This window comes from Scleropages formosus, chromosome 4 (genome assembly GCF_900964775.1).
Source record: "Scleropages formosus chromosome 4, fSclFor1.1, whole genome shotgun sequence".
Classification (NCBI taxonomy): domain Eukaryota; kingdom Metazoa; phylum Chordata; class Actinopteri; order Osteoglossiformes; family Osteoglossidae; genus Scleropages; species Scleropages formosus.
Genome location: NC_041809.1, coordinates 9,573,416 through 9,588,047, shown reverse-complemented (window position 1 = coordinate 9,588,047; position 14,632 = coordinate 9,573,416). Strand labels below are relative to the sequence as shown.

The 14,632-nt window shown below is 41.7% G+C and overlaps 1 protein-coding gene across 1 annotated transcript in view; it reads left to right on the top strand.

The window, feature by feature from the left end:
* Positions 1–13,078, top strand: part of ret (ret proto-oncogene receptor tyrosine kinase) — a 35,143-nt gene extending 22,065 nt beyond the window's left edge. Inside the window, exons 5-20 of the mRNA XM_018749345.2 lie at positions 66–261; positions 629–828; positions 1,753–2,035; positions 2,665–2,796; positions 3,344–3,454; positions 3,723–3,833; positions 4,196–4,452; positions 4,994–5,141; positions 5,834–5,941; positions 7,583–7,797; positions 8,331–8,453; positions 8,812–8,882; positions 9,186–9,323; positions 10,312–10,411; positions 10,641–10,788; positions 12,136–13,078. Of these exons, the coding sequence (XP_018604861.1) occupies positions 66–261; positions 629–828; positions 1,753–2,035; positions 2,665–2,796; positions 3,344–3,454; positions 3,723–3,833; positions 4,196–4,452; positions 4,994–5,141; positions 5,834–5,941; positions 7,583–7,797; positions 8,331–8,453; positions 8,812–8,882; positions 9,186–9,323; positions 10,312–10,411; positions 10,641–10,788; positions 12,136–12,293 (2,499 nt within the window). The 3' untranslated portion in view covers positions 12,294–13,078. The remainder of the gene's footprint in view (positions 1–65; positions 262–628; positions 829–1,752; positions 2,036–2,664; positions 2,797–3,343; positions 3,455–3,722; positions 3,834–4,195; positions 4,453–4,993; positions 5,142–5,833; positions 5,942–7,582; positions 7,798–8,330; positions 8,454–8,811; positions 8,883–9,185; positions 9,324–10,311; positions 10,412–10,640; positions 10,789–12,135) is intronic.
* The last annotated feature ends 1,554 nt before the right edge of the window (positions 13,079–14,632 follow it).

The following is a 14,632-nucleotide window of genomic DNA, read 5'->3' as shown; positions in this document are numbered from 1 at the left end:
CTTTCCATAATAAACAGATATTGCTGTTTAGTCTAACACGCAAACTAAGTGGAATCTCATTTCAGGGTGCTGTTTTTGGCAATCTGTTGGTTTACGACAAAGACACAACGCCAATATACCCAAAAGACCAAACTCATAACAAATTTGAAGGAAGGCTGATGACAAACGACAGTTGGATTAAGGAAAGATTTTCCATTTACCATTCTTTTACTGAAGAGAAGCTCATTTTTGGCAATATCCGTGGAACCGTTCACAAATACCGTAAGTAAAATAACTGAAATGACCAGGCTACATATTGCAGTAGTCCCACTGTAACTTCACTTCTAATTTGTATTCCTCCTTTTTCTCTTCTTTCATTCATTCACTCATGCATTTAAATGCTCTTTTTTCACATTATTTCTAAAGCTAATGTTTGTTAATCTGCGATAACAAGGCTATGAGTGATGAACGCTCTTTATTGATGTCAGCTTTTCTATCCATTTCACGTGAGCTGTTCATATTACGATTTACATTAGTCTGTTTTGCACTGTAGGGTTTGTTGTTAACATGTTTTTTATTTATTTTGCACCAAGTCTGTTCTGCAATTAACAAGACTATAGCTATGTTTCGTTGCTCCTTTGCTTTCCAGAAGTGATTCTGAAGACGAATATTTTGGCAACAGAGAAGCGTTTCTTCCAACTGGACTACCTAGTTAATGACACTACATTTCCTGGGCCCAAGGCCACGCTGATGCTTCATTTCAACATCACCCTCCGTCCTGTCTCCATTCACTTCCCCAGCGCCACTTCACTGTTCACCGTATCCCGCCAATCTACTGCCTTTGCACAGGTACCAGTCTGTTTGCCCTTGGTCAGTAGATTGAAGTCTTTGTCAAGGGGCAGCAGACAGCATAGTTACTAGAGTCAGGGGTGATTCCAGGATTTTTTAAATGAGGTAGCACGGGGGGCAAAAACCAGTCGGGGGGGGGGGGGCACGGGAAGTCTGCCGAAGTTACGTTAGCTAAGATAACTAACTAGCTATGTAATATTATAATGGTACTCTTGGGAGCTTTTGAACCGTTATCCGCAAGGGTCATCTTTACTGGGGCTATCGAGGCTTCAGTAGCCTTCCGCCATCGGTAGGCTACATCACTCACTGCTGCTGTTGCTGTTATCTGCAGTTCACCTATGCGTATAATTAAGGCAGAGGACGACCACACCAGCGTTCACATATTTAAAAATATATAATTGAGTGTGTTCATACCATGGACAGAGACGTGGTCTACGGCCAAGTCATGTCTCTCCTCCTATTCGAAAAATGTGGTACTGTGATTCCACATTGCAAATCAGGCAGCGATTGATAGTACTCTAATCCAATGGCATTGCACATTATCAGATTGACAGTACTCTAGCCCAATGGCGTTAGAGGGGGCATCGGGGGGGCATGTGCCACCCCTTTAGATACGCCCCTGATTAGAGTGATCACCTTCTCATCAAAGGACTTGGGTTCCAATCCCCACTCCTTGCTGTAATACCCTTGAGCAAGATACTTACCCTGAATTGTTCCAGTAAAAATTACCCAGTGATAACAATGGGTAGATCCCTGTAAGAGCACAAACCTAATACTGTAAGTCATCTTGGACAAACACACAGCTAAATGAATAAATGTATTTATCTGTGTTTTCATTACACCACACTGCAGTGTGAACTGTCTGGTCTTTCCTCTAATTACTTTCTGGAAGCATCTCATCATAGTTATCTGACCCTCCCTCAGATTGGCAGGGTCTGTGTGGACAACTGTCTGAAGTTCCATGGCATCAGCGTCGTCTATCGGCTGGTGCCAGCTGAGAAGAACTCTTCTGCGTTGGAAAGATCTTGCTACACTGCTGTAGGCATCACTCCAAGCTCCTCAGACATCTCGGCAGTGCTCTACATCATCCACACTGAGCCATTGCAACAGCCGGAGTGCCGGAAGCTGCACTTCACGCTTGAGGCCCAGGAGAAGAAAACACAACTCCAGGCCAAGACAGAGCTTGTCATCCAGTTCAATGGCAACCGTAGGTCTTTTCCACTCTTACAGGCAAAACGGGCTATTTTGTTCGGTCTGGTTCATACCATGCTTTAGTGTGTGTTTGACTAGTCACGTTTGGGAATTTGCAGCAGGTTTTTGCCTTGGCTTGGGGTTCATACCTTATCTGGTGAGCTGTGTTAATACGATGAAGCAGAAGGGAAGTTCTGCAAATGTTAATCAGGGTGGCCCTCAGACTACTCCAACTCATTGAGCTGTTGTGTATATTTGCCATCCACCAGATGAACAAACCAAACCTATGACTTGGTGCTATGAATTTTCTAATTAGGGATCACCATCTTCTAACATTCAGATATAATGAATTGCCTTAATTGCTATTATTGATAGGCATTATGCATGCCATTACAACTGTAATTTTTAACTGTAATTTTGCACCAGGTCACATTTCTGTGGTTCCATTAGTAATCCTCTGTTGTATTTGTGATCCTAGAGAACATTTCACCATTAGACCATCAAGAAAACCACTTAGGATCAAAACCAAACCCAAAAACAGTGTACTCCATGTCTCTCCTGCACTTATTGGTCACTGAATAGAAATGGCCCCACCGGGGTTTCCAGGTCTACATTCATCTTCGTTTCCCCTATGCTGACTTCCAGTGAAAAAGCAGAGCCTGGAGGATGATTGTCCGCTCTCCTGTGCCAAGCATAGGCGGCGCTGGCCGTGTGAAACTTGCGGGGGCCTCGGGGCGCCTACGGGGAGATGCCAGTGGAGACAAGGCAATGGAAAAGGTTCAAAATCTTCGGTTTGTTCTGGGACTTGAACTTGCAACCACATATCTGTAATATTGATCCCCTGACTACTTTGTCACCTTCTTTCTTTACACTTCCTCCAGCTGTACAATGTGTATTTTTTTTTTGCCTGTAAATCATATCAAATCAAATCACTTTATTGTCATTTTACCATAACCACTCAACTATTAAATTGAGTTTAAAATGAATTATTCGACTGTTAGCTTGTTAGTCTCTAATATTGTGGCAGCAAGTAGCGTGTACAGTAGCATAAAGTAGATTTCCCAGCTGTACAAATGGGTATGTCAGTGTAAGCACTTCAGCAGTGTATGATGCTTTGATTAGATTTGATTTGAGGATTGGATAATCTGTATGAAACAATATGATGCCAATGCCATTGTTGTTTCAGATTTAATATTTCTGAGGGCCCTTTTTCCTGTTTTATTGAATCCAGAGATACCAAAGGCTTTGTTGTTCAGTCCAGCTTTGATACCAGTGTGTCAGATGTTTTTTTTTTCTTCATAAAATATTCCTGTTTGCACCCCAGGAGTATCAAAAAATTACTCAACCTGCTCTCCTGACCTCCGGACATGTCCAGATGGACATTGTGATGTCATTGAAAGAAAAGATATGTCTATATGTCCCCAGGACTGCACAAGTAAGAAGTTTCCCATTTTTAATCCAAAAGTGCTTCGCAACATTTGTCTGACTTTTGATTTTAAACGGCACATAATATGTTCTTTTGTTGTGTTTGTGCAGCTTTGTTTTCATGAATGACAATTGGAGTTCAAAGTTTAAACTTTGTTTTCATGAACAGTTGTTTTTTCAACGGTTTTTTCTTTTGTTCCTTTTTACTAGGGTATAGGGTTCACTGACAGACAGAGATGTGATACAAATGTGTGTATGTGTGTGTCCTGTACATACAGCTAAACCCATCATTGGAGGCCACGAGAAAGGTCTTCTGCAGGGGATAGGTGCCGGCTTTGGAACCTGCTACTGCACTGACAAGTGCTTCTGTGAAAACGACAATTTTGTAGGTCAGTAAACTTTCATAGGGGGTGCGGTGGCGCAGTGGGTTGGACCGCAGTCTTGCTCTCCGGGGGCTCTGGGGTTCAAGTCCCGCTTGGGGTGCCTTGCGGCGGACTGGCGTCCCGTCCTGGGTGTGTCCCCTTCCCCCTCTGGCCTTACGCCCTGTGTTGCCGGGTAGGCTCCGGTTCCCCGTGACCCCGTAAGGGACAAGCGGTTCTGAAAGTGTGTGTGTGTGTGTAAACTTTCATCACGTTCCTCGGCCACATCATGAACATCATGACCAAAAGCAATTTAAAAAGTCTGTAATTATGCTTTATTTATGCCTAGACTGTTTATCAAGGTGGTCAGTTACCCTGTCAATCTCTTTCAGAGCCCATGTGTGACGATGTCTGCAAGACAATCATCGCATCGGCAGTCCTGCTATCCTTTATCATCTCTGTGCTGCTGTCCTCCTACTTCATTCATCGCTGCCACAAGAAATCCCCCAAACCTCCTATTGCCTCGGCCGAGATGACCTTCCGCCGCCCTGCCCAATCCTACCCCATCAGCTACTCTGCCAATAATGTGCGCCGGCCTTCACTTGACTCCATGGAGAACCAGGTCGCCATCGACACCTTCAAAATACCAGTGAGTAATTCCCCTTTGTTGCATGTCGGCCCTGTATTTTTGTGGATTTCCTTCTGGGTGCTCTGGTTTCTGCCCACAATCCAAAGAAAAGCATTTCAGAATGATTACTGACTCTAAATTGCCCAGAGTGCATGACTGTTTATGTGCGTGTGTGTGTGTGTGTGTGTGTGTGTGGCTACCTTGCAATGGACTAATGCCCAGTGACTCCTGGATAAGGTCCAGGCTGCTGCAGTCATGACAGGGACAAGTGGTTAATGAAAGTAAGTGAGTAAGTGAATGCAATTCCTCTTCATTATCTTCGGAAAGTGTGTAAGTGTGTGTTCTTTCAAAAACATCAGTACCTACTTGGGTTTGCCTGGGCAAAGAAGAGTTGGAGTTCACATATACAACGTGTTTCACCTTTTAGTCAGTTGTTTTGGGAGACAAAGACTGCAGTATAGAAACACTGGAAAGAAAAGTTAACTAGTCACACACAACTGAGCGTGGAATAAGCAAACGTGTTTGTTTATTGTCTTTATATTTGTTGGAATAATGCTTGCAGGAGGATCCCAAATGGGAGTTCCCACGAAAGAACTTGGTTCTTGGTAAAACCCTGGGAGAAGGGGAGTTTGGCAAGGTTGTCAAGGCCACGGCCTTCCGGCTGAAGGGTAAAGCCGGATACACCACAGTTGCTGTAAAAATGCTTAAAGGTAAGACGAATTCTCGTACACCTGAGGTTTAGACTGCATATAATGTAGGAATCCCAGCATGAATGGATGTCAGGTACAACAGCAGTTCGGCACCTAGACTTGCAACCTGAATTTTGTTGATTTGAGTCCCTTTCCCTGCTGTATCTAACCGTAATTTTAACCCTAACCCTTTCCTCACTACACATAACCCTAACCCTAATCCTTTGTGAAAGTACTAATCCTGAATACCTCTATGAAAAGGGGGGCATGGTGGCACAGCGCCTGGGTGGTGCGAGAGGACATGGGTTCAATCTCCGCTTAGTCTGTGGGGAGTTTGCATGTTCTCCCTGTCTCTGCATGGGTTTCCTCCGGGTGCTCTGGTTTCCTCCCACAGTCTAAAGACATGCTGTTCAGGTTCACCCATAGTGTGTGAGTGTCAGAGAGAGTGTGTTCCACTGATGCATGGATGAGTGACCCAGTGTAAGTAGTGTATCTAGCAGTGTAAGTCACCTTGGTGAATAAGGTGTGTGGGCTGATAACACTACATAGAGCTCATTGGAAGTCGCTTTTGAGAAAAGCATCTTCTAAATAAGTAAATGTAGATGTAATATTGAGCTTTGCTTATTTTTCACTGTGAATATTTGGGGCACATTTTATAAAAAAGCATCTCACGTAGAACTGGTGCCCCCCCCCCCCCCCCCGTTTCAAAACAGAAAATGCCTCTCAGAGCGAGCTCCGGGACCTTCTCTCCGAGTTCACCTTGCTGAAGCAGGTCAACCACCCCCACGTCATTAAAATGTACGGCGCTTGCAGCCAAGACGGTAAGGCTTCCATCCTCTACTTTCCAAGCTGCAGCAACCCAGTGGACCACAACCCCTGGGGCCATTATGACAATCTGCAACACTTTTTTTCCCCCAATAGCACGTCAAGTGACATCAGTGGGCCCATTTAACCTGCAGTGATTTACAATGAAAGTACACTTTACAAATACAAGCCTCGCCTTTGCTGTAGTAGTTCACCTGATAGCGATGTCTCAAATTCACAGACAAAATGCAGTTCCTGAAAAAGGGACTGAACGCATCATTTGATAATAACCTGTGTCAGATTGTGCTTATATTGCATTATAACTTTGCCTTTGCTTGACTACCAAACATACACATGAATTGTACATTACCCCCTTATACAACTGTTATTTAGATAATGCCTTCATAGGCAAATATAAACATGGAAGATTTCTTTTATATACGACATGGGACATGCTTGAACTGATACATTAAAAAAAACTATTTTAAAAGAGAACTTTGGAATGTTTACCGACTAAAAGAGGCATTTTTTTCCTAACTGCGGAGAATATTGGGCCATGTATTTGGTAATATACAGGTGGTCCCCGACTTGCGATGGTTCAACTTTATGATGGTGAGCTGGTGATAGACATTCAGTAGAAACCGTACTTCGAATTTTCAATTTTCCCGATATGCAGTGCAACACTCTCTCGCGATGCTGGGGAGTGACAGCGATCCGCACGTCCCAGTCTGTCGCGCAGAGGTGTGCATTAGGTGTATTGAATGTTTTTTTGGCTTACGATATTTTCGACTTACGATGGGTTTCGTGGAATGAAATCCCATCATAAGTCGGGGACCCCCTGTACTTCAGGAACAAGGCTGCATGATTTAAAAAGTACACTGCAGTTATCATTAATGTATGTGAAACACAAGGACTGTAGCTGCAGTGCGGTTGATCTAGGTTTACTTGTGATATGTTCATAAGTAAAGTCTGTAAGTGGACAGGCCTGGAAAGGATAACGAAATTCTAACTATGTATGTACATTTAGTAAGCTGTAGTTTACTACTGCAAGGTTTTTCTTTCAGTCCCTTTTCACTTTAGCTTCATCTCAAATGAAAGGCACCCTTGTGCTCCATCTTTTAATAATGTAACTACTGTAATAAATGGCATGTTGCCAGCTATTCAACTATTATGTAAATCAGAAGAGCTCATCTTCTATCATCTCTAATAATGGTGGGGAGACACTTGTCAGCTGGCTTCAGAGGACTGCATAGACATGAACATACCTGGGTGTTGCACACCTCCAGAAAAAGAGCTACTTTACTTTGGCTGTAATTGGATGGATTTTGTACATGAAAGGAAAAAACACCCTTCGGTTCACAGATTGTAAACCGGGTGAATCTCACCACTTTGTAGAGGTAGTAAATCTGTAGTGGGAGGATATAGTGGGTGGCAAAGCTCATTGCTAATGCATTTAATCAAGGACACATGTATAACCAGGGCGGACAACATTCATCAAAGCCCTACAAAACTGTCAGAGTGCTGGGGTTTTATGAGTCTGAATCTCCAATGAGCCAAAAGGTTGGGACTGGAGTCTGGCAAAATACATATCCAAGTACCTGATCCTATCTATGGCAAGACTCAATAAAAGCTTTAACGTGTTATGTTCCTTTCGCCAGGTCCATTGTACTTGATTGTTGAGTATGCAAAGTATGGGTCCCTGCGAAACTTTCTGCGGGAGAGCCGGAAAATAGGTCCCAGCTACATGGGCAATGACAGCAACCGCAACTCCAGCTACCTGGAGAACCCCGATGAGAGGGTGCTCACCATGGGCGACCTAATCTCCTTCGCTTGGCAGATCTCCAGGGGCATGCAGTATCTGGCTGAAATGAAGGTATACATGGACTGTCCAGAAATGTTTTTCCACCTCGTGGTTATTATCTCCTGGAAAGAACTCAATTCTGACTGCACCACAATGTCTGTATTCAGTAGAAATGTACTTTATGTGCCACAGAACTCAAGGTTAACGTCTACTTTCCATAACCGGAATTTCCAACTGGTCTGTTAATTGCCCTTAGTTTGCTTATAATTTAAGGAATCTGCTATTTTGCTTATTTTGTTTCTGTATCCGGAGGGGGTGCGGTGGCGCAGTGGGTTGGACCACAGTCCTGCTCTCCGGTGGGTCTGGGGTTCGAGTCCCCCTTGGGGTGCCTTGCGACGGACTGGCGTCCCGTCCTGGGTGTGTCCCCTCCCCCTCTGGCCTTACGCCCTGTGTTGCCGGGTAGGCTCCGGTTCCCCGTGACCCCGTATGGGACAAGCGGTTCTGAAAATGTGTGTGTGTGTGTGTGTGTGTGTTTCTGTATCCATGTAGTGGTTGTCTACATCAAAACTGTTGATGCTTTCATATTGTTTTTCACTTTTGCGTAGCTTGTTCATCGTGATCTGGCAGCCAGGAACGTTCTGGTAGCAGAGGGTCGGAAGATGAAGATTTCTGATTTTGGATTATCCCGGGATGTGTATGAGGAAGACTCCTACGTGAAGAGGAGCAAGGTACTACTCCTCGGTGTTTCATCTGGAATGCAAACACTCAACTTTGAAAATGTGGCAAAGTGAACATGTGGTCTTAAGTTGGGATGTAAAGGTGTCCAGAACAGTTCTGATATCCAGGACTTGGTTTGGAATTACATTCTCTCTTTGTTTCAAAGGTAAGATGAGGACTTTCCATGTTTGGCAAAGCATACCTTATTGTTCCTTTTTTTTTATCCTAATTGTAATTAATTTTATTTTACAGGAATTTACTTTGTAGAATAAATTACTCTTGTTATGCAGGGGAAGTCTGTATTTTTGAAGTTTCCCTTCTTAAAGTGACAGTGTGCAAGGTCATAATGTCTGTTGTTCTTTTATTTAGGGCCGAATCCCTGTGAAATGGATGGCCATTGAGTCATTGTTTGACCACATTTATACCACACAAAGTGATGTGTAAGTAACCTTAGTGTGCAAACGTCCATCCAGATGCTGATGTAATAATTTGTTCAAATTTTAGTATATACTCGTGCAAATGATAACACTTAAATATACAGTGTAGAAAACATCTGAGTTTTTCTAAATAAATAAATGACAGTTTTGTTTTCTGTTTAACTGAATTATAATAAGAAACACTCATTATATTGAATTGTTAAAAATTATTAAAAACATTTTATGCCTATGTAAATGAGACTGATGCTAATGGTTTTCACCAAGTAGCTGAGAAACAATGAGAATGTCTTTTCTTCCACACTTCAGCTGGTCATTTGGGGTGCTGCTTTGGGAGATAGTGACACTTGGAGGAAACCCTTACCCAGGCATCGCCCCAGAGCGCCTCTTCAACCTTCTCAAGACTGGGTACCGGATGGAGAAGCCGGAGAACTGCGCTGAAGAAATGTGTGTTTCTTCACCCTTCATATGTCCTACCATACTGTCAAACACTCAAGCTTACATATATTGTGTAGAATTTGTTCCATCTTTTACACGTCTGTTATGTTCTTAACACTAATGAAAACAATATACAAGTATCTGTCAATTGAGAATCTCTTTATCCAAAATTTCGGTGTAACGGCTCTTGTCTTTTGATACACCATTTTCAGCTCATGCAAGAAAAAAATCTGTGTAGGGAAATTCATCAAAAGCATGTAAAAAATTGGAAATTGCACCATTTAAACCATTAAGAGTGGGGCACTATGGAAAGTTTGTGAAATTTCACATCTGTGTCTGTCAGACATTGGGTGTGTTATGTCATTACATCACTGCAGAGACAGCAGAGTGATAAACAGGAAAATTTTAGCTCATGGTTTTTTTGGGAATGTATGTGAATTTTAGCAGCAGTGCAGTTTTAGGAAGTTGTTCACAATAAACAATACATGCTCAGTGGACATTTCTCCACAGAGAACTGCTCAATTAAAGAAAAGGGAAAGTGGGAAATACGCTGGAGCAGTAAATGTTTTATATTTTGCTGAAATCATGTATTGATTGTTATACTGGTATTTTACGGTGTTCTCATGATATTTGGGAAAATTTTTGGTTGCACTAAGAATTCATCATTATTTTTCCCCATTTAAAATAATGGGAGAGAGACTTTCAGTGTCCGAAATTTTGATATCCACACTGAATTCAGAAACAGATTTACTTAGTAAATCGAGGGATGGCTGTATATATTTATTTATCTTTCCCAAGTAAATCAGATAATTTAAGTAGCTTTGCTGTTTACTTTGAACCAAGTAATGGTGGTTTGCATTATAGGAAAAAATCTGTCAATCTCCCTCCAGTTTTTGAGTTAACTTGCCACTACGTGACTGTATTTTAATCCTCCTCCTGGAATAAAGTTCTTCGGTGCTCATATTTTGTTTGTTTGATTGGATTTGCACTTGTACAGGTATAACCTGATGCTCCGCTGCTGGAAGCAGGAGCCAGACAAGCGACCAACATTCTCAGAGATCAGCAAAGAGTTGGAAAAGATGATGGTGAAGAGCAGAGTAAGAAAAGATGTTTCCTCTCATACGCACAGGCCAGCACACAGTTCTGTTTGCAAACTTTTTATATTTAAAATTGTGTAAAGAAATACCTCTTACCATTTGGGAGATAAATCAGTTCTGCTGCATTTCACTTCATTCTACAAAAACATTTGCATATATTGATCAAATGTACATCTGACACATTGAGCAGTGGGAGGTAAAGGGTTCTACTCTGCTCTTGTGATGGCAGGATTACCTGGACCTCGCAGCCTCCACGCCTGCAGATGCCCTGCTGTATGATGACACGCTCTCAGAAGAGGACACTCCTCTTGTGGACTGTAATAATGCTCCCCTCCCTCGCACCCTTCCCTCCACGTGGATTGAGAACAAGCTCTATGGTAGAATTTCCCATGCATTTACTCGATTCTAACTCACTGGAGATCAGTGCTTCTCTTTCTATCTCTGCATTCGTGAATGACTTTCTGTAGGAAGTCTGTGGCTGTGTTCATGGCATGCTTGATGGAAATCTCTGAAAATGTCATATTTTAAACAATGATTTAATCCATTGCTGATTAAGTGGAAGAAGTTCCATGCTTTGGGCTTTAATTTGGGCCTGCTTCTGATGTCAGCTAAGTTCAGTTAATAAGAGTACCCAATTTTTTGTATCAGAACATTTCACAGATGGCTGTAATTACGAATGAAAAATTTTACAGTGAAATTTGAACTTTTGATGAGAAATGAAAGCACACATTTTGATTTCAGTGGAGGGATTCTTCCTTTTTAAAGACATTTTTAAAAGTTCACATTTGCAACAGGTCCCAGATGAATCATTTGTGATCTTTTGGTGATGGGTGATTTAATTTGTTGCTGTTTTTGGTACTGACATTTAACAGAAATGATGTGGGTAACAGTAAGGCTTTTCAATTAAACTCGAGCTTTGGTAACATGTGAGGACACCAAATCACGGAGGGTCTTGATACCCATCTGCAATCTACCTGCTGTTAACCCAAGCATTTTCAGCAGAGAATTTATGACAACTGTTATCTCTTAGCCATTAAATGTTTTCCGTGTAGGTCATGATCCCGCATGTATTGTAGATGGTAGTGGTAAATGTCTCCCAGTGTTTTTGAAAGCTGAGTAGATAATCAAAGTGGGGATTTGACCCTGGAGCGACTCCCCTGCCTTGGCAACTTATAGTGCCTGTCAGTTAACCAAAGAAAATAATTATGAAGAATGTGCCCTTTGCAAATCCTTTTTCTTAGAGAGGGAACAGCTTGCCATGGGGAATAATGTATTTTGTATAAAGAAAACGAACAAAATTCCAATTCTCTTTCTGTTTGATTTGCATGAAGAAATAATTTAATTTAATTTAATAATTTTTATTATGCCAGCAACACTGGTTGTTGTATGTACCCCACGTGCTGAAAAAGGTTAAAAAGTGATGCAAGATGCTTGTTCTTTTTCTAAAAAAAAAAAATAATGATGATAATAGTTCATGTCACATTTGTACCACACTGGAAAACGAAAGCTTTAAAATACTGTACAACATTTTTTTTTTTTTTTTTGCCAGCACAGGGGGTTTGAAACATAAAACCGACAATGGAATTATGCAAAAACAAGACTGGATCATTGAGCTTTTGTCTGTGAGCAACACCAAAGCCAGGGTTTCCTTTGAGAGCCTTACTGTCTGCACTCTCCAGCTGTGATTCCTAAGTGCAGGAAAAATGATCTGTTTTCGTTTTTAGGCATGTCATACCCGACCTGGCCTGAGGAGAGCCCGGTACTGCTCAACAGACTTGATGGCACTAACCCAGTCTTTACAAGATATGCCAATGATAGCGTTTATGCAAACTGGATGGTTTCGCCTTCAGCGGCTAAATTAATGGACAAGCTCGATAGCTAAACCAAATCGAAACATGCGCTAAGTCTCACAATGTGTAAATGTGTATATTTATACATAACTGTGTATATACCCTGTGGTGCTAAAGCCGATTCCCCTTTCATTTCTGTAGCACGGGCATTCCAAGTGGAAGCCGCTAGGATAACATAAGGCTGTCAGCTGCAAATAATGGTTAGAATTAAGTATGTCTGGCTTGAAGCAGCGCGCCAGTGTGATTAGTCATTACCTCGAGGCCATGTTGTACCTTTGCATGACTGTGGTATTTCAATTTCAGTGTACTTTCTCATGCCTGTGCTGCTTTTGCGATAGCCTCCAGTTATCAGTGTATGGTTCAGAGGAACGTTTGTTCACTTCAGGAATTAAAGGGGACTTCTTTACCATCCTTTCTTGTATACATTCGCATCCCGATGGACAGGGAGTTGATGCAAAGTGCTCAGTCTAAGAATCAGCAAAGTGTCTCGACAAGACTGTTCTTCTAAGTGCCATTTTCCTTTAGTTTTAATCATGTTTTCCAAGAATTTGCAATAGACAGCCGTGTGAGTAGAAGAAATTGTTTTCTTAACACAATCACTGTCAAGCATCCATGGTGAGGGCAGGAAAAAAATGTCTACTAGCACATTGTATGTCAAGTTGAGGATTTACCCTAAACACCTGAGTTTTTAGTACCTTGTAATGGCTTTCGGGGTTACTGGAAATTATTAGAAGAAACAAGCTGGTGTAATTATTCATTATGTTGTTCAAACATGATTATGTTTCAATCAATAAAATCTTGAAAGGCTTGTGTGGTCCACGGCATCCTTAATAAACCTGACCTCTTAGACTAATAATCGTTTCTTTCACTTTTTATTCTGCTTTCATAAATATGAAACAAATGTCTTATTCAGTATAAAGCCGGGAAAAAATGTGCTGTTAAATTCTATTGGTTTTGTAAGATGAGCTGATTCTTGGCTGGTTGCGGTGGATTTTTGGCCAGTCGATGAGCTTTTATTCACACTTGTGGTGCTTTTGTTACTGTCTTACCTGTGTACCTATGTGTGCAATCATTTTATTTTAAATTCCAGTGGAATAGCATCACATCTTGCCTTGAATATTTTCACAGAGAATGAGGATCCCAGTATCTCTGATTTCCATCTCATCTCATCTCATCTCATCATGTCCCACCTCATCTCATCTCCCATTCGTATTCTTTATGAGCAAAATTTCCTCTTGCATTTTATCAGTAAGACACGTCAAGGTTTTTTTTTTACAATTCTGACAGGATGATTCATGGCATGCTGAGTGTCTGTTCCAATTGTTGTCAGAATGTTAAGTGCTCATATAATTTTATTTTCCTCTATTATGCCATTCACACCCTTCAAACCTGAACTGCAAGGCCCATGGTTCATTTAGCAAAAGCCAAAAGAGGTGAAATACTTTCCTCAGTGGATACATATTTGAAGCGACTTGTCTGTATATCATTCATTTACTATGTGAACACATACAGCACAAGTCAAAAGTTTGAGTACACATGGGGAAACTGGGAAAAGCAACACAGAAGTGACCTCCATCTCGAGAACTGGTAGAGGAGAGGTGGGAAGACACAGCCTTATTTCTCCATCAGACATTTTAACCAATTGCCTTGTGGAAAAATAAAACTAGTTTCATTGAAAGTGTGCTCAGACTTTTGTACTGTACTGTGTATAAATGGTATGTATACTTTAATTTCAGAGACATTAAATGACTGCATGTCATCTGTCAAAGCTGGAAAAACATCAGAGCTTCAAAAATGAAATAAACGCAAAGCTCTTTAATAATGAGCTGCAGTGTTCTTAACTGACTGTCCCGGGTTCGATCTGACCACCTCTCAGTCTCATAGACACAGGCCCTGGCTTCAAGGCCTACTTTGAGCTCGGGAGGGAACTTCACATCTTTCTTTCTCTGTTCTTACCTCCGAATGGCCCTACGGGTGAGTAAAATTGCTCTGATGGCATGCTGGGAAGGAAGCCTCAGGGACAGGCTGCGGCTCACAAAACCCACAAATGAAACTGGTAGTTTCGGAAAAACTGAATGAGTCAGCAAACTATCATCAGAGCTCAACCAAAAAAAAAAAAAAAAAAAGCCATCCAGAATCTGAGAACAAAATAAATACACGAAGAGCAAAGCATCACCGAGAGTTCACACGGGATGGAACTTACTGTACCATTCACTAAGATTTACGTTTACATTTATTTATTTAGCAGAAGCTTTTCTCAAAAGCGACTTCCAATGAACTCTACGTAGTGTTACCAGCCCACACACCTTATTCACCAAGGTGACTTACACTGCTAGATACACTACTTACACTGGGTCACTCATCCACGCAT